The sequence below is a fragment of the Phyllopteryx taeniolatus genome, chromosome 4 (assembly GCF_024500385.1).
Source record: "Phyllopteryx taeniolatus isolate TA_2022b chromosome 4, UOR_Ptae_1.2, whole genome shotgun sequence".
NCBI lineage: Eukaryota > Metazoa > Chordata > Actinopteri > Syngnathiformes > Syngnathidae > Phyllopteryx > Phyllopteryx taeniolatus.
In genome coordinates this window covers 10,550,170-10,569,660 of record NC_084505.1, presented here as the reverse complement: position 1 = coordinate 10,569,660, position 19,491 = coordinate 10,550,170, and the positions used below count along the sequence as shown (strand labels likewise).

General features: G+C 41.4%; 1 protein-coding gene across 6 annotated transcripts in view; it reads right to left on the bottom strand.

The window, feature by feature from the left end:
• Positions 1 to 19,491, bottom strand: part of tmod1 (tropomodulin 1) — a 45,126-nt gene that overhangs the window by 22,380 nt on the left and 3,255 nt on the right. For 3 of the 6 annotated variants that reach the window (XM_061769363.1, XM_061769362.1, XM_061769364.1), the window contains exons 2-11: positions 15,932 to 15,960; positions 15,750 to 15,839; positions 14,800 to 14,934; positions 8,245 to 8,401; positions 6,091 to 6,207; positions 5,967 to 6,018; positions 5,344 to 5,414; positions 2,243 to 2,335; positions 1,523 to 1,612; positions 93 to 223 (exon numbers count right to left, since the gene is read on the bottom strand). In XM_061769363.1, the coding sequence (XP_061625347.1) occupies positions 93 to 223; positions 1,523 to 1,612; positions 2,243 to 2,335; positions 5,344 to 5,414; positions 5,967 to 6,018; positions 6,091 to 6,207; positions 8,245 to 8,401; positions 14,800 to 14,934; positions 15,750 to 15,839; positions 15,932 to 15,960 (965 nt within the window). The remainder of the gene's footprint in view (positions 1 to 92; positions 224 to 1,522; positions 1,613 to 2,242; positions 2,336 to 5,343; positions 5,415 to 5,966; positions 6,019 to 6,090; positions 6,208 to 8,244; positions 8,402 to 14,799; positions 14,935 to 15,749; positions 15,840 to 15,931; positions 15,961 to 19,491) is intronic. The other 3 variants (XM_061769368.1, XM_061769367.1, XM_061769366.1) reach the window with 2 other exon arrangements.

Genomic DNA, 19,491 nt, shown 5'->3' with positions numbered 1-19,491 from the left:
CATCGGAACATTACAGCTAAAAAATTGTCATCAAGAAATCAATGTCTCCGAACACTGCACATGACCATGCACGTACAGACGCACTTTGATACCTTGATGTTGTTGAGGTTGACCTCCACAAGGTCAGGATCATTCCTTTTCATTCTTATGAGAGTGTCCTCCACATCAGTCGAGTTTGGCTCCTCATCGGGAACTGGTTTGTACTGGGTGGACTGGATCACACCTACCACAGGCTTACAGTCACTACACAGTCTTTAATTAATCGGAACATATTGAGATGAAATGTCAACAACACAAAGAAAATGGGAACAGCCCTACCACAATAAATGAAAAGCTGCAATTGACAACTCCCCAAAGTGTTTCTAACTGCCTATGTCAATATTTTAAACCACATACACCACAAATTATCCTAATCATTTCAAACGCATCATACAACTTCATCCTTAAATACAGTATAAATGGCTCACAGATTTGATTTCGGAAAAAATCTTTTTTACCATAAGTGCAGGAATGGTGGCGTGTATGTCATCTTCACTGACATACAAACACCTTAAACAGTTGAACTGTGTCACGTCAACATGTTAACGACACATTAACACCAATTACTAATTTCCTTTTCGCTGGGCTTTGGTGTCATCTTGTGGCATTTTAGAGCATAAAAACAGCGCAAATTTATGCCGACAAAAGAGAATGGCTGAGTTTTTCACTGAATAATGGAGAAAAAAAAACAAGTAGGTGAGTTACAGAATAGTGAACTGCAAATCTGATTGCTGTAATGCTGGTTAACACATCACAACATATTGTAGTAATTGGCGAATATGCCCTTGATTGGCTATGAGCAGCATAGTAAGGATGTCATCCAAGCAAGCAGGTTCGAGAGTACCATGATCTTCTACCCAAATCGAAACATAATTGTTATACCTACATGCATATGTTTTTTGTCTCTAAGTATTTACACAATTATCTGTCTTGAAGATTATGTATGTGCCAAAGAAAGCATAGCATTCTGTACTATTCACGGTCATACTACAGTTTCCCACCGTCAGTGGTCATGTTGATGAATGTGCAAATGCATCAAACTGAGGTAAAAAGTGCAACTATAGTAGTATAACTGTCTGGTATTTAAACTAGGATGTAAAATAAGAACAAAAAAACATTTGCAATGTGGTATTTAAAGAAAAGCAGCAATAAACAAGGAATGAACAATGTACATGATTTACTGTACAAATGTAAAAAAGCAAATAAGAGTGTCATTTCAGGTTCATCCACAGTATGTCTCCATTAGGGAATAAAATTTATGGCGGCATATAAAATAGCTGAGTGTTTGCCACAACCCCCCAAAAAGATCTTGCTGGAGATCCAAGTGAACTCGCTTCAGCAGTTCTCTTTGACAGAAAAACATTTTCTTGAAAATTCTTGAAAAGAATTGAGATATCCACAGAGTTCAAGTTACAATTTTACACAGGTATGTAATTTTTTTTGGAACAACGGATAGAAATATGTGCATGCATGTGTTACATACTGTTAAGGCCTTGCTTGTTGACTATGGTGCTGCTTGCCAGTGCTTCATAGTACTGCTGGTTACTCATTAGGGTGTGCATCCCCAGGATGGCTGGCGAAGAAAAGGACCACAGAAAGAATGGAGGTCATCAACAAATAGTGAGCAGAGACAAATAAAAGCCAACACAAATACGCAACGCAAATAATTCTTTATTCAACCAAGTGTGCACAAAAAAACATGAGCAAAGATAATTACAAAAATTACGTAGCAAAAGGCCGACGCGAACTACATTAATCAAAAGAACACTCAGAGGTGGATAGACAGAGCGTGATGGAAGCTAGTCGCTGATTAAACAAAGGAGCGAAAACACTAACACAAAACATTTGCAACAAAAGGTGTTGCAAAAGCAGTAACAGAAAAACACAGCTGTAGAGACAAATAATGAGATAAGAATTACCGCAAAAAAGAACCCTAAATACTCTAACTGGAAACAAAGGAGAAATAAAACAAACTAAGGGAGCAGTTCCTGGACTACACAAGTGCAGAAAACTAAACAGAAATAAGTGAACAAAAGCCTAATCTACAGAAGAAAACATCATACTAGGACTAAGGAAAACTGGAAAAAAATACATGGGAAAACAAAAAACATGGAAGCACAACACATGATCAAACAGTCAAATGGCAACAGGCAACAATATTCGAGCAACTAGCTCTCTTCTATCCAGCACTAAAGAACCTAACTAATCAAGATGACAAGCAGGTGTGTGCCAGAGGCTCCGCCCATCCACCAAGGCCAGGGAATGGAAAAATACTGAGTGTCAGCAGGGCCAAAGCCTGGAAAAATACAGTATCAGCAACAGAACACAGAATCATGACACCCACCATGCAAAAGGAGAATGGAAGGATAAATATAATACACATGCATAGTTAAAAGTAAGTCATAAGTACAGGCTGGTTTTATGGTTCACGCTACAAACAGCACTGTACAAATCATGCTGATAATAACCTCTCGTGGTTGGTTGATGTAGCATTATGTGAACTAAAGATAGATATTCCAACTCACTTTTGTCTAAGCTGCATTGAATAAGAACTATGTGGTGAGATTTAAGTGATCTAAAATTAGCCTGTGTATTCAGCCCATGATCTATTTGTTGGAACTAAAAAGTTCTTGTAGTCCATTGTATAATACAGTTTGCCTACAACATATAACCTTAATGTAAATCTATCTTAATGTATAATGCGGAGTAGTAACTGGTACACCTGGCATATTACGCAATACAAGAACATCCTTCCATCCACCCATTTTCTTTCCCGCTTATCCTCACTAGGGTCGCGGGCTGCTGGAGCCTATCCCAGCTATCCTCGGGCGGGGGGCCGGGTACACCCTGAACCGGTCACCAGACATACAAAACGATAATTCTGTTTTTAATCACGGTGAGGTATTAAGTGTAGTGGTGTAGAAGCCCACTGCATATTTTAGTTGCCAATAAAGTAACATGATAGGGACAAATACTGTATGTAGAAACACCTGATTCAAAGTGATGGAGAGTTTTGCAGAAAAAAAATCCAGGCAATAGTTTTCCATAGTAACAAATAGGATGCCATCCATCCATTTCCTGAGCCGCTTCTCCTCACTAGGGTCGCGGGCGTGCTGGAGCCTATCCCAGCTATCATTGGGCAGGAGACGGGGTACACCCTGAACTGGTTGCCAGCCAATCGCAGCGCACATACAAACAAACAACCATTCGCACTCACATTCACACCTACGGGCAATTTAGAGTCTCCAATTCTCCAACTCCACAAAGGCGGGACCTGGGATTGAACCCTGGTCCTCAGAACTGTGAACCGTGCCACCATATTTGTTGTAATTTAATGGCCATGTACTCAATCACAATAATCTGTGCAGAGCCTGAGCAGCATCTGCAGTGGGTACGGAAAGTTTTCAGAACCCCTTAAATTTTTCACTCTTTGTTATATTGCAGCCATTTGTTAAAATATTTTAAGTTCATTTTTTTTCCTCATTATTGTACATACAGCACCCCACATTGACATAAATATGTTGAAATTGTTGATATTTTTGCTGATTTATTAAAAAAGAAAAACTGAAATATCACACAGCCATAAGTATTCAGACCCTTTGCTCAGTATTTAGTAGAAGCGCCCTTTTGAGCTAATACAGCCATGAGTATTTTTGGGAATGTAGGCCAAATCCAGGTGTGATGCAACAAGTTTTGTTGCATCACACCTGGATTTGGGGATCATCTGCCATTCCTCCTTGCAGATCCTCTCCAGTTCTGTCAGGTTGGATGATGAACGTTGGTGAGAAGCCATTTTCAGGTCTTTCCAGAGATGCTCAATTGGGTTTAAGTCAGGGCTCTGGCTGGGCCATTCAAAAACAGTCGCAGAGTTGTTCTGAAACCACTCCTTCGGTATTTAGCTGTGTGCATTGTCTTTTTTGAAGGTGAACCTTCGGCCCAGTTTGAGGTTCTGACCACTCTTCTCGTCCAGGATATTCCTGCACTTGGCCACATTCATCTTTCCTTCGATTACAACCAGTCGTCCTGGTCCTACAGCTGAAAAACACCCCCACAGCATGATGCTGCCACCACCATGCTTCACTGTTGGGACTTTATTGGACAGGTGATGAGCAGTGCCGGCGGCACGGTGTAGGAGTGGTTGGAGCGTCTGCCTCACAGTTCTGAGGACTGGGGTTCAATCCCCAGCCCTGCCTGTGTGGAGTTTGCATGTTCTCCCCGTGCCCGTAGGTGTGAATGTGAGTGTGAATGGTTGTTTGTTTATATGTGCCCTGCGATTGGCTGGCAACCAGTTCAGGGTGTACCCAGCCTCCTGCCTGTTGAAAGCTGGGATAGGCTCCAGCACTCCCACGACCCTTGTGAGGATAAGCGGCTCAGAAAATCGATGGATGGATGGATGGATGAGCAGCGCCTGGTTTTCTACAGACATGCCACTTAGAATTAAGGCCAAAAATTTCTATCTTGGTCTCAGTCCTTCCGGTGTTTTTTAGCAAACTTCATGCAGGGTTTCATGTGTCTTGCACTGAGGAGAGGCTTCCGTCGGGCCACTCTGCCACAAAGCCCCGACTTGTGGAGGGTTGCAGTGATGGTTGACTTTCTAGAACTTTCTCCCATCTCCCGACTGCATCTCTGGAGCTCAGCCACAGTGATCTTTGGGTTCTTCTTTACCTCTCTCACCAAGTTTGCTCAGTTTGGCCGGACGGCCAGCTCTAGGAAGGGTTCTGATCGTTCCAAACGTCTTCCATTACAGGATTATGGAGGCCACATTTTTTTTGTAACCTTGACCAGATCTGTACCTTGCCACAATTCTGTCTCTGAGCTTTTCAGGCAGTTTCTTTGACCTCATGATTCTCATTTGCTCTGACATGCACTGTGAGCTGTAAGGTCTTATCTAGACAGGGGTGTGGCTTTCCTAATCAAGTCCAATCAGTATAAATGAAACACAGCTGGACTCCAATGAAGGTGTAGAACCATCACAAGGATGATCAGAAGAAATGGACAGCACCCAAGTTAAATATGAGTGTCACAGCAAAGGGTCTGAACACTTATGGCTGCGTGACATTTCAGTTTTCCTTTTTTAATAAATCAGCAAAAATTTCAACAATTTCATTTTTTTTCTTTCAATATGGGGTGCTGTATGTACAATAATGAGGAAAAAATGAACTTAAATGATTTTAACAAATGGCTGCAATATAACAAAGAGGGAAAAATTTAAGGGGTCTGAAAACATTCTGTACCCACTGTATATTCTTTTCATGCGAACACATGCATGCAAACTGCAGATAACCTGTATGGTGCCCAACTAACAATGATCCAGCAGAGGTGGAGGAAGTGAGGGGGTGATGACGAGCAAGGGTGGTGGAGTGATGGAGGGATCACTAAGCGGGAAAGGAGAGGAGTTAGCTTGAGGAGCTGAAGATCAGGTGCTAGCACAGGGGAGGTTGTGATGGAGTTTATATTGATTAGTGAAACAAATGAATTGAAATAACATTATATAAAATACTGGCTGTAAATGAGGTGTGTGTGGAAAAAAAAGACTGTGCTAGATTGGTTCTCAACTGTTGTCACTCTGGGACCCACACTATTCTATTGTCGCGAAGTTGCGACCCACTTTTACAGATGTTAGGAACAATAAAGAAGATATTGTTTAAAATAGCCTTTGAAACAAAACATAACTACTCAAGCTTACATGTTAAAAGTGTATTTCAGAGGTTAGGCTTAAGGTTATTAAGAAACGCTGAATGAACATAACTACATGTACAAAAATGTTTATCTTGGTATTGATCTCTTCTTTTTAAGAAACTAAAACATAAATACAGTAGTTTGTCTTCATTTTATGAACTGAAGGCATGCAGATCAAAGCAGCTATAACAGTTTTAACAGTCTAAATTATTACGCTATAAATGTTTTACTACTTGTCCGTGACCCACCCAAAATGCACTGCGATCCACTTTTGGGTCCCCGCCCACCAGTTGAGAATCACTGTGGGAGAATATAAATACAGTACTGTATACAGCTCTATTGCGTTGAAAGGAAGTAAATGGAAGTTGTTACCTGCTATATCACAAAGTTCAGCATCCGTCGCACTGGCAAGCGCTTCTTCAAGCTCAGGCTCCAGGGTCACATTCTCCATAATGGGGTCCACCATCTTTTTAGGTACCCAGGCCTTCCCTGCAAAAGGAAAACGTGCTTATATGTACATCCACTGTGTACCCTCTTTCATACTCACATTCACACCTATGGACATTAGAGTCTTCAGTATTTAACTGAAAATGCATGTCTTTTGGAATGTGGGAGCAAGCAGGAGTAAGTGGAGAAAACCCAGGCAAGAAAAAAATACAAGAGGAACACAGACAAATAGACATGAGGTACTGTGCCTAATGCACAGTTTCAATTAAAAGAGTTGCATCTGCAATTCTGCCCTTACGAGTACAATAAAGCTCAGTTTTGATTAGTTTTTTAGAATATCTTGTAGCTAAATAAGCCAACCACAATATTACACATGATGATGAACTGTACAACGAGGATTACTAATGAGGAAATAATGACAAATATACAGTGTATTGACTCTGGCATAGGCAATTGTAAATGTCCCGTAGTTGTGAATGTGAGTGTGACTGGTTGTTTTATATACTGTATGTGCCCTGTGATTGACAAGCGACCAGTCCAGGGTGTACCCCATCTTTTGCTCATAGTCAGCTGGGATAGGCTCCAGTGAACCCATGAAGGGGATAAACATTAGAAAATGGATGGCTGGATATTAACATTGACATAAAATAAGCAACGATGAACCCGACTGAGTCTTGGCCTTTTATCTTTTTGTCGGTAGAAGCAAAATACTATAGTCCCTTTGGCACTCAAGGACTGAAAGAGCTGTCAATAAAATAGTCTGTGCTGAGATATAAAAATATATATGATGTATTAGCAGTTGTGATATCAGAGCTGAGCCTTGTGCGCTTCCTTTCCACATCATCTGGCTTCATGTTGCTGACAGAAAGTGTAAAGACATTTGTGTTTGTGTGTGTGTGCAGCCCGCTCTGTCAAACGTCACACTCTGCTCTGTTGTGTGTTCAGCCTCTGCCACTTCGTGTTTGCACTGCCATGTAAACACTGGCCGCTTGGCAGCTGAGAGGAAAAATTAGACAGTTTCATAGACTTCAGTGGCGCAAGCTGGAGCTGGGTTTAGATGAGAAAATACCATTAGCAACAAGAGGAGTGTAAACACTGCAATTGGCTGGTGACCAGTCCAGGACGTACCCCACCTCTTGCCTAAAGTCCAGTTCACACGCGACCCTAATGAGGACGTTTTCCAAGCTGTGTGTTTTTTTATTTTTTTTTATTTTTGAATGTTTGTCTATATGTGCCCTGCGATTAGCTGGCATCCAGTTCAGTGTTTACCCTGCTTCTGGCCCCAAGTTGGCTGCAATAGGTTCCAGCACACCTGTGACCCCCATGAGAATAAGTGGTATAGAAAATGGATGGATAGACTATTACTTAGCAGGCTGTTTCCTGGTTCATGATGAATGACATAGGTCAAAAGGACTGTAAAATTATTGACCCACAGGGTTTGATTAAATGTTTCTTGTGTAACCCTGCACAAAAAGTGATCCAAACACCAGTACTCCACGCTTTCTTGCTTGGTGGAGGTAGATAAAAAGTATGTCACTGAACCTCATGGTATCGAGTGACCTTCTAGAGCACAGGTGTCAAACTGGTGGTCCGGGGGCCAGATCCGGCCCGCCACATCATTTTATGTGGCCCGTGAGAGTGTGTATCGACTTCTTGCTAAAATACCAAAATTGCAAATTGTCTTCACTTTTAAAATATTATTGCAAGCATTTTTTGTTACCAACTCCCCTTTTAAAATAAAATTGATTCATACTGTAGTTGAACAAACAGTTTTTACTGGCTTCTGATTTCAAAACTAATTATCCATTAATTTGTGTATATGTAATAATATGAGGCAATCATACATTCATATGGGTTGGCAGCCATAACGGCCCTCCCAGTGGAACCATAGCTACGATGTGGCCCGTGACAAAAATGAGTTTGACACAGAGTTTCATATGTAACCTCTCTAACCATGCATCACCCTTCTAATCATGGACACTTTGTGAGCTAGGCTTTTGATTTTAAGACGCACTCAGACGCATCTAGTTTATCAAGAGAAAAATAAACTTAGCAATAGATGACAATGTTCAGTGTTACCTCTCTTTTCTCCAGTGAAGGGCACCAGGTCTTCTCTGTCTGGATGTTCCTTGGCTTGTTTCTCCAGGTGGGCCAGCAGGTCGTCTCTCTGGAACGTTCCTGTCGGCGCTTTCTTGGTCTGGTCCTTCTGACGCATCCCCGCAGGCAACAGTGCATTCTAGTCAAAAATGGGAATGTACGTCACTAAAACCATTAGTACCCTACATTGGGAAATTAGTTATTTTTTAAGCCATGATGTTATAGCACTAACAACGTATGTTACATAAATTCTTATTTGCTGGTAAACAAGTGCCTTCAATGTCATTTAAACTTGAGGGCTTTAAGCAAAGCAATGCAAATGTATTTATATAGCGCATTTCATACACAAGGTAACTCAATGTGCTTTAAATGATTAGAAGCATTTAAAAACAAACAGCTAACAGCTAATGCAACTAAAACTAAAGTGATTTTACACACTTACTATTGTAGTGTATTAAAAGGGTTGCTGCATCTTAGAAATTGAAAATAAATTGAAAATTGTATGTATCCTACTTCACGAGACTTGCCGGGGAGGCTGGCTTTGTACTTTATGCCACAGAATCACTGGAGATGTATTGCAAACCAGTGCAAGAATTGCATACAAAATTACATACATTGCATCACACATAGTTGGTTCTCATATCTTATTGTCTACACTTGAGAGGAAAAATGCTGGGAATATCACAATAACATTAAGAATAATAAACATAATGAAATATGACTTAAAATGTCAATCAAAAAACATTATTATCTTTGGAAAGTTTTTTTTATATATATACAGTGGAACCTGTGCGCTGCCAGAGAGAGAGCAGCATGGCTCTTAGGAATACAAAACACAAGTCTTTGAGTCAAGAACATGCTATTTTTGGAATAGTAACTTTATTTCTCAAGCCGTTCGCCTTTGGCAACGGATTTGGTACTAGGAAGCACACTAATTCCTTGCAGCTCATGAAAGTGACTCGCCTATGATGAGTACTGTACGTCAACAATATCACCATGAGCACGCACACGGCATGGTAATTTTGAATAAAATGTGAAACTTTTAAGCATTTTCAAGATTTTTTTCTATTTATTTACAATAACTTTGTACTGTACTGGGCGTTTTAGGCCATGAAAAAAATGCAAAACAATAATTTCAATTCAATGTAACGGACAATCGGCTATATCGGATAACCCCCCAGGGAATTGGATTCACTAGGGGTACCTATTGTTGTGTTTGGTGATTTTATTCAGTATACTCGTGCATAATAGTGGGCTGAGAAATTTCCCACAGCTTTGCTGCTCCCTGTGTTATTTTTAACCTAAAGGCACATTCAAAATCAAGCTCTTACAAGCTCTGCTTATAGCTTCATATCTTATCTTTGCTCTCAACACTCTGTGGACTCACTCGCTCTCTTCTCATGACTCGAAGTCTTTTTAATCTGCCTTTGGCTTCCCACTGTACTGACCCAAAAGAACAAATAATGTACACAATAACAGCAATTTTATTCCAGTAGGGCTTCACATATACTCTCACAGCACGCAACAGCATGAGGAAAGCTAAGGTGTATATCACTGACACAGCCAGGCTTCTCATATCACAGTTACATCACAGAAAACATGTCTCTTACATTCAGCTCCACTGTGTTATTTTTAACAGTGTGAGACTCATCTCATCCTTTCTTGTCTGACTGCGTCGTCCCTCTCTTTCATTTCAGTCATGGCAACTCAGTACCTCATCTGGTAAGCATTCACACAGCAGCCACTGGCCGGCTCAGTAGGGGAGAGACTCAGGCTTTAGTGGCATCCACTTTCTCGTCTCAGAAGACACTAAAACATGACAACAACTCATGTGCGAGGCTCAGATGCTGGCATCAGAAATTCCCACAGACACACTGCAATATGCTCTCTCCGCTGCTCTCCTCTCTCTACACGCACGACTGCACCTCAACGCACCCGGCTGTCAAACTTCCGAAGTTTGCAGATGACACCACTGTAATCGGCCTCATCAAGGACAGTGACGAGTCTGCATAGCGACAGGAAGTGGAGCGGCTGGAGCTGTGGTGTGGCCGACACGACCTGGAGCTGAACACGCTCAAGACTGTAGAGATGATTGTGGATTGGCATCCTTCGCCACAGGAGCGGTCATCGAATCAGTCCTGTGTTCTTCCATCACAGTCTGGTTTGGTGCTCCTACAAAAAAGGACAAACTCCGACTGCAACGGACAATCAAAACTGCTGGAAAGATTGTCAGTAACCCCCTACCCAGCCTTGAGGACTTGCACGCTGCCAGAACTAAGACAAGAGCATGCAAAATCTTCTTGGACCCTCCAAATCCTGGTCACCAGCTCCTCCAACTCCTTCCCTCAGGTAAGCGCTACCAAACAATGCAAACTAAAACTAGCAGACATTCCAACAGCTTCTTCCCTCTTTCCATTAACTTCCTAAACAGTTAACCTACAATTCCATTGCAACATGCTGCCAATTTTTTTGTCTTGAGTTTGTTGTCACATTTATGTCAGCCCAATTATACATTACTCGTGCACTCACTGTAGTAGTCTCGCCACGCTGCACTATTTGCATATGTGTTGTTGACCAATACTGGCCACTCATGCCAGAGTAGCATTTGCCCCATTTGCACACTGATTGAGGAGTATCTGCAACATTTGCACAATCAACATTGTCCCAGATTATCGCGCTACTAGTCACTTTAAACTGCATATACTCCTTGAAGTCTCGGCGCCCTTTGCACAATGGTCATTGCACCGGACTATTGCGAGATTAGTCATTCGAACTGCTCTAAGTGCTAGAGGACATCTTTTTGCACAATTGTCAAAAAATAAATGAATAAATAAATAAAAAATTGTACCGGCATTACCAGATAACTAGCAACCCTTTATTGCTCAGTGACTGTTTTTCTCAATGTCTTTATGTCTCAAAAGTGTTCTCTGTCAGTTGACTGTCTGTTGTCGTACTAGATTGGCTCCAACTACCGGAGACAAATTCCTTGTGTGTTTTTTGGACATAATTGGGAAATAAAGATGATTCTGATTCTGTTTCTGATTCTGAAGTCGTCCAGAAGAATGGAAGCTGTTGTGTTATGACCGTCTCTAGATGTTCTTCTATTTTAAGTTCCTTCCGTATAAGGACCAGTAATTATATCTATACTACGTAATACAAGGCAAGCATTAAGTAATTATCATAGACAGCAACTAGTGTGCTCAGTTGAACATCCCAAAGTTGTAGATTTTAGCTAAAATATCAACCGTTCAAGACAGCATCATGCGAGTGTTACACACAGTATTTTCTGGCCATCAAACTGTATTTTCATGCCATTGTGTTTGTATGTTATTCTGTGTGCGCTGGTTCCTTGCTGAGAATCTCAGACTGCTTATCCCTGATTGACAGCCCTGGCTGACTGCCGATTGAATTCAGGGAACACCACCTGCTGCACTCGTTCGTCACTACTGGATATAAAAAAGGACTCTTTTGCCTTTAGTGCAGGCTGGCTGCGATTTTACGTTAGCAGTCAGTCTTTAGACCCCTCGTTGATATTGTACCACTGTCTTTGTGTTAAACTGCAGACTTGTTAACAATATTCAAAATGTCTTTGTGTAGCATGTGCCGACAGGTGGGATTTGTATAATTAGTGTTTAATCTTTGTGTATATTGAAGGACACTGGAACCTCAAATTAACGAACTAATAGTGGCAGGGGCTTGTCCGTTACAGCCGATTGTCAGTTATAGTGAAGCACTTTTGGTTTTCGTGGCCATATGGACCCAAAATGATTGTTTTGAACTTTTTTTCCTGTACAAAGTTGCTGTAAATAAATATAACAAATCTTCAAAATGTTTGAAATTTTTTTCTTACCAGTCTGATATGCTTGTTGTCGTAGTGACTAGCGGCAAGTTGAGCCAGGTCGCTTTCATGAGCCGTGAGGAACTAGTGTGCTTCCTAATTCCAAATCCATTGCCATAGACGAACTGCTTGACAACTGTACCAGAAAAATTGCATGCTCCAGACTCCAGAGACCTGTGTGTCATATTCCTCTCAAACACCATCGCCATGCGACAATAGATTGAACTCCTGCCATCATGGCCACCACGTCTGGAAATGTTGCCACATTCAACATGGCCACCATATGTCAATGCATTGCCTTTGATGGAATGTTTCCACATTCAACATGAACGCCACATCGGCACGGGCATGTCTGTTGGGTGGATATAGTCATATTGTGTATCTGTGAACCGCAAATACGTGTGTCCCAGTCTCTGCCTATACAGTGGAACCTCAATAAAACAGACCTCGATAAAATGGATATGGGATAAAACAGACCATGGGAAATGTACGATGTGTCCAAAAATAGTTTCCATTTTAAACTGCCGTTGCTGTTAGTGCCAGAATTGGCCTCTGTTGTTTACTGGCGCTATGGTGCAATGCAGTCAGAGAATGGGACTCACATATTTCCATGCCTACGTGGTGGCCATGTTGAATGTGGGGCATTGACGTGGCAGTCACGTGACCACGCCATGGTTATATTTGTCTATTGTGCCATAGAGCGTAGGGAGAGAGAGAGAGTGGCATGGCGGGAGTGTTAACTCTGAGGAATAGAAAACACAAGTCTCTGGAGTACGGAACATGTTGTTTTTGGTACAGTAAAATTTTTGTTGTCAAGTCGTTCACCTTTGGCAAGGGATTTGGAACTTGGAAGCACGCTAATTCCTCGCGTTCCATCGACTCCAGACAGGCGGGGCCGGGATTTGAACCCCGGTCCCCAGAACTGTGAGGCAGATGTGCTAACCAGTCGCTCACCGTGACGCCCAATTATTAAATTATATTATATATTTGCCTCTAGAGTTGTTTCTAACTTTAGGAAGACCAGGAATAGACGTAAGCAGTCCTGCTGGGAAGGTTAGTGTTTTTCAGACCAAAAGGGCACTTTACTGTTCTGTAATTGGTTACCCTCATAAACAGGCGCACTAATGTACGCAAGCACGCACACACACTCTGACTCTCCATGTTTGAGTCACAAGGTCTTGCTGTTCTGGCATGAGTCTCTGTGACGCACACACAAACTCACACACACACACACACACACACACGCATGCACGCACGCGCAAGCACTTATGCAGCATTGACATAACGAAGGATAGCCTTACTAACAGTCATCCTTCTCTTGCCCCCTTTTGGCATTGAGGAGACAATCACAGCAGGTGCCACCCCTTTGACTCATGATATATCACTGAGGCTATGAGATCCAGAGAGAGATCATGCCATGTGCTGCAATGAGCCCACCAAAGATTGCAACTTGGATGGATGTACACTCACTGTTCAATTTGGGGGAACACTTTTGACCTGTGTGCAAAAATGACCAAAGATGTGATGTTTTCCCATATGTGTCACAGACTGAAATATGAATATGAATTGGACAGCTCAGAAGTGAGTCAGTTTGGAGTTCAATTTTACTTTTTCCTCAAAAACACACCTCAAACGTGAGCATTTGTGGGGTTCATGTGTCGTACACACATCATACAAGAATGCAGAATGGGAAGTCAGCTGTGTTTGGGGGTAAGGGGCGGTTATGGGAAGAGGCTCACCTCCCAGGCACATACCCTAATAGAAAAATGAGTGGTGATTCTTCATTATAGGTAAGAGGGGTCAGTGCCCCACCAGATGATGGTTCTGCTTTTCCTTTCTTTCAATTTGTATGTTTAATACAGAGTAGTGATTAACTTGGCCAACTGATGTGCATGAATAAAATGTTCCTATTTTTTGTAGCTAATGTATCTGTTTGTTTCATATAAAAGTCCCTGTCAAACACTGCAGTAAATCTGTTATACATAAGAGTGAACTCTGCTATCTCACACATCATTGTTGGCAGGCTTACTATTTTCTTTTTATGGGTTTATATAGCATACAGGCAAGTCTCAATTTAGAGTTCTGCGCTTTCAGTGTAGTACCGTGTTGTGCCTCAACATGCTGAGCATCTCTGAGGTCTATTGTAAGAGATGCAGCAAGTAATTCAGCACAAGAAGAAGAGGACACCCCTTCAGTATATTGGAGTACCGTGTAAAAAAAAATCTAAAAAAAACTGTTACCGTGCTATTTTTGACATCAAAATACCTCGGGATGGTACTGGTATCGGTACTTGGTGCAACACTAAGTAATACTGTTTATTCATTTTTTTAATATGGTCTCTATATGGCAGATTTTCACCTATTGCTGGTTGGTCTAGAACATATCCTCCGTGATAAAGGAGCGTTCACATTACTTTGATTTTTTTCATTTGATTACAACACATGCTTATGGGGGATCAAGTAGTAGCAGTATTGCCTCTGTTAATCCACAGTACACCACACAGCACAACTCAATAACAACATAACTAATGGGCCCACAGACTACACGCAACATCATCTTAAACACTACGAGCCATCATAACAACAGAGCTGTAGGTGATGCTAATATGTTAAAGTCAGCTTGCTCTAGAGTATTAGGGCCTGCATGACTCCATAATTCTGTGGTGACACCAGCAGCACACTGGCAGAAACTAAACTTACATCAGGGTCCAGCTCCACCAGTTCATCCTCTAACCGCTGCAGCTCTTCCTCTGAGAGATTCATGAGCAGCTCATCCTCGTCGATGTCCCTGTACTTCTCCATCTCCTTCCTCAACACCGACATGATGCCACACACCTGCAAAAACAAACGCCAGTGTCACAATGACATTCGCCCAGGCCATTTTTTAAACTCTAGTCGCTTTGTCCAGACATTTGTTTTTCTTTCTTTCCAATATATCTTTTATATTTAGTACGGAGAAGTAATTAATTCAATTGCAAATGTATTGTGACATTTGGAGAGTGTGGCTGACTAGTTGGTATGGGAGTTCCAATTTTGTCATCGTGCTGTGCCACACATCACTTGCTTCACGAATTCTGCCTAACAACAAGTGGCAAACGGGACAGGAAAAGGAATATTAATTCTGTTGATCTACATTGCTGTGTCTACTTCAGACACACAGATGGGTGGATGGACTGATGCATGGACAGAGGAAGGACTGGCAGACGGACAGATCTGTCGACTATACAGTAAATGAAGCTCCTCCACTTGCTTCAACAAGGCACCACAATGGCTTGTATATTAGACAGCACTGAACACTAAAACAACAAATAGGTGAGTTTTTCAGCAAATCATGGAGGATAGGTTCCCCCCAACATTTGGGAATAGCACAAGTAGAAAATATGGAGAAGAACACTGGATGCATGGATGGATGGTGACTTGTAATTTTTTTCTTCTTTTTTCCCCCCCAAATACCATAAATGAGAATTAAAGACAAACTTCAAAAGTGGTAAGAAAGTTTCAAATGTTGAGCTTAGATAATGAGTGTTTACAGAATTGCAAACCATTTCTTATAATTAGTGAAAAAAAATCCAAAGTTTAGTACAGTACAGTAACGTGTGATTTATAATGCAGAAGCATGGAGCAAAGGGAGTGGGGGGCTGTCAACTTACCTTAGTAAAGGCTTCCGAATGAGAAATACAATATGTCCGATGAGCAGCTGGGACAACTTCACATATGTTGTAAAGGCTGAAGAATATTAGCTATGAATGGAAACAAACCAGTTGAAATAAAAGTGCACATTGTTTATTGCTACTTAACAGACGTGCCTTATATGAAATGAACTAATAGTTACCTTTTGCAGCAGATCAAGACTGTATTGACCTGTACAGAAGTAGAATGAGTACAGAGAGTTTAGGATTTACAATCAAAGTAATATTTTTTTATTATTATTTATTTGACCAATGTTTGGCTTAGATGTTGGATCGTCATCGAATTATTTCTCGTCTCCATTCAAACACAGTTTCAAAGCTAACCGTCAGCTGTATTAACAAGCTGATAAGGTAACTGGCATTTGTCGTAATAGTAATTTTTAGTAGTTTTACATCAGTGGAAGCACATAACATTATTAATTTTATCTTATAATTTGTATTATTTTATCATTATTACAACAAATATGGTTTAATTGTGTGTTTAATGAAAAGAACACCTTACGATTAAAGAGTGACAATACAACTCAAGAAGAGAGGTGGTGTGTTTTTAATGACCTCTCTCTACTCTCTCTGTCTTCTTTAATTTCCTCTCGCACATCGTATTCTGTTGTGAACCGAACAGCAGTAAATATTTACATGCATTTCTTCCCAAACAAGTAGAAATAAGTCAAATATTACTGTATCCATTTCCAAAGGTGTTTTTGTTTTTCCTTTCTTCTCAGGTCTGCTTGCTGTGGGTTCCAAGTGTTTGACACAAACAACATGTTGGCAATGACTCACTAGATAAAAGGAGTAAAAATAACTTCAATGGGGTCAATATATAATCCATCCATCCATTCTCTGAGCCGCTTCTCCTCACTAGGGTCGCGGGCGTGCTGGAGCCTATCCCAGCTGTCATCGGGCAGGAGGCGGGGTACACCCTGAACTGGTTGCCAGCCAATCGCAGGGCACATCGAAACAAACAACCATTCGCACTCACAGTCATGCCTACGGGCAATTTTTAGAGTCTCCAATTAATGCATGTTTTGGGGATGTGGGAGGAAACCGGAGTGCCCGGAGAAAATGTCCTATTTAATGAAATTAAATTGGGCAAAACAAACAGATGAAAAACGTGCGAGATAACACTGCAATGGCACTGTACTGAATATTTTCTATTTGATCAGGAACATAGATCATGCTGAAAAGTGGGGAGGTTTATTTTGCCTTGTCTAAGCACCATCCATGACGAGACAAGTTTTCAAAAGCACAGATGAAGAAGTGGGCTGAAATCCAAATAACGCTGTGGAAGAAGCTGACCTGCTCTGCAGATAGCAAACAGAGCTGGGCCAGTATTTATGTAGCTTTCCCAAAGCTTCTGCTTCGTTACGACGACACTGAGCGAGCAGGACATAGCCTATAGCTGAAACTGCAAGAATTGTCATACAAAGATTGATGATAGTCTTAAACCATTCGGCCATCCTGGCGTGACAAAGATTGATGATAGTGATTGATAATAATAATATATAATAATAATAATAATAATCTTCATTGATTGATAACAATGACAAATGGTACTTTTCTTTAGAGACTAGAATACAACAGTGATTATTATGGAGTGCTATACAAATACAAATTAGGGTCCAACACACTAACTTTTAAGACCAAATAGCCAAGTAGCGGTCACCAGCCAAAGGCCACTGACAAGGTACAACCCCAATTCCAATGAAGTTGGGACGTTGTGTGAAACATAAATAAAAACAGAATACAATGATTTGCAAATCATCTTCAACCTATATTTAATTGAATACACTACAAAGACACAATATTTAATGTTCAAACTGATAAACTTAATTGCTTTTAGCAAATGATCATTAACAGAGTTTTATGGCTGCAACACGTTCCAAAATAAGATGGGAAAGTTGAGGAATCCTCATCAAACACCTGTTTGGAACATCCCACAGGTGAACAGGCTAATTGGGAAGAGGTGGGTGCCATGATTGGGTATAAAAGGAGCTTCCCTGAATTGCTCAGTCATTCACAAGCAAAGATGGGGCGAGGTTCACCTCTTTGTGAACAAGTGCGTGAGAAAATAGTCCAACAGTTTAAGGACAATGTTCCTCAACGTACAATTGCAAGGAATTTAGGGATTTCATCATCTACGGTCCATAATATCCTCAAAAGGTTCAGAGAATCTGGAGAAATCACTGCGTGTAAGCGGCAAGGCCGAAAACCAACATTGAATGCCCGTGACCTTCGATCCCTCAGGCGGCACTGCATCAAAAAACGACATCAATGTGTAAAGGATATCACCACATGGGCTCAGGGACACTTCAGAAAACCAATGTCAGTAAATATAGTTCAGTGCTACATCCGTAAGTGCAACTTGAAACTCTACTATAAAAAGCAAAAGCCGTTTATCAACAACACCCAGAAACGCTGCGGGCTTCTCTGGGCCCGAGTTCATCTAAGATGGACTGATGCAAAGTGGAAAAGTGTTCTGTGGTCCGACGAGTCCACATTTCAAATTCATCCATCCATCCATTTTCTGAGCCGCTTCTCCTCACTTGGGTCGCGGGCGTGCTGGAGCCTATCCCAGCTGTCATCGGGCAGGAGGCGGGGTACACCCTGAACTGGTTGCCAGCCAATCGCAGGGCACATAGGAACAAACAACCATTCGCTCTCACAGTCATGCCTACAGTCAATTTAGAGTCTCCAATTAATGCATGTTTTTGGGATGTGGGAGGAAACCGGAGTGCCCGGAGAAAACCCACGCAGGCACGGGGAGAACATGCAAACTCCACACAGCTGGGTCCGGGGATTGAACCTGGGTCCTCAGAACTGTGAGGCTGACGCTCTAACCAGTCGGCCACCGTGCCGCACATTTCAAATTGTTTTTTGGAAATTGTGGACGTCGTGTCCTCCGGGCCAAAGAGGAAAAGAACCATCCGGACTGTTATGGACGCAAAGTTCAAAAGCCAGCATCTGTGATGGTGTGTTAATGCCAATAGCATGGCTAACTTACACATCTCTGAAGGCACCATTAATGCTGAAAGGTACATGCAGGTTTTGGAGAAACATACGCTGCCATCCAAGCAACGCCTTTTTCATGGACGCCCCTGCTTATTTCAGCAAGACAATGCCAAACCACATTCTGCACGTGTTATAACAGCGTGGCTTCGTAGTAAAAGAGTGCGGCTACTAAACACACCTGCCTGCAGTCCAGACCTGTCTCCCATTGAAAATGTGTGGTGCATTAGTAAGCGTAAAATATGACTACGGAGACCCCGGACTGTTGAACAGCTGGAGCTGTACATCAAGCAAGAATGGGAAAGAATTCCACCTACAAAGCTTCAACAATTAGTGTCCTCAGTTCCCAAATGTTGTAAAAAGGTGATGTAACACAGTGTTAAACATGATCCTGTCCCAGCCTTTTTGGAATGTGTTGCAGCCATACAATTCTAAGTTAATGATTATTTGCTAAAAACAATAAAGTTTATCAGTTTGAACATTAAATATCTTGTCTCTGTAGTGTATTCAATTAAATATAGGTTGAACATGATTTGCAAATCATTGTATTCTGTTTTTATTTATGTTTAACACAACGTCCTAACTTCATTGGAATTGGGTTGTAAAATGATGCACTTTCTGAAAGTATAGTAGCGTGCATTTTTAAAAATAAACCCAATGTTTATCAACTACAAAACATGGGGCTGTAAAGATCTCA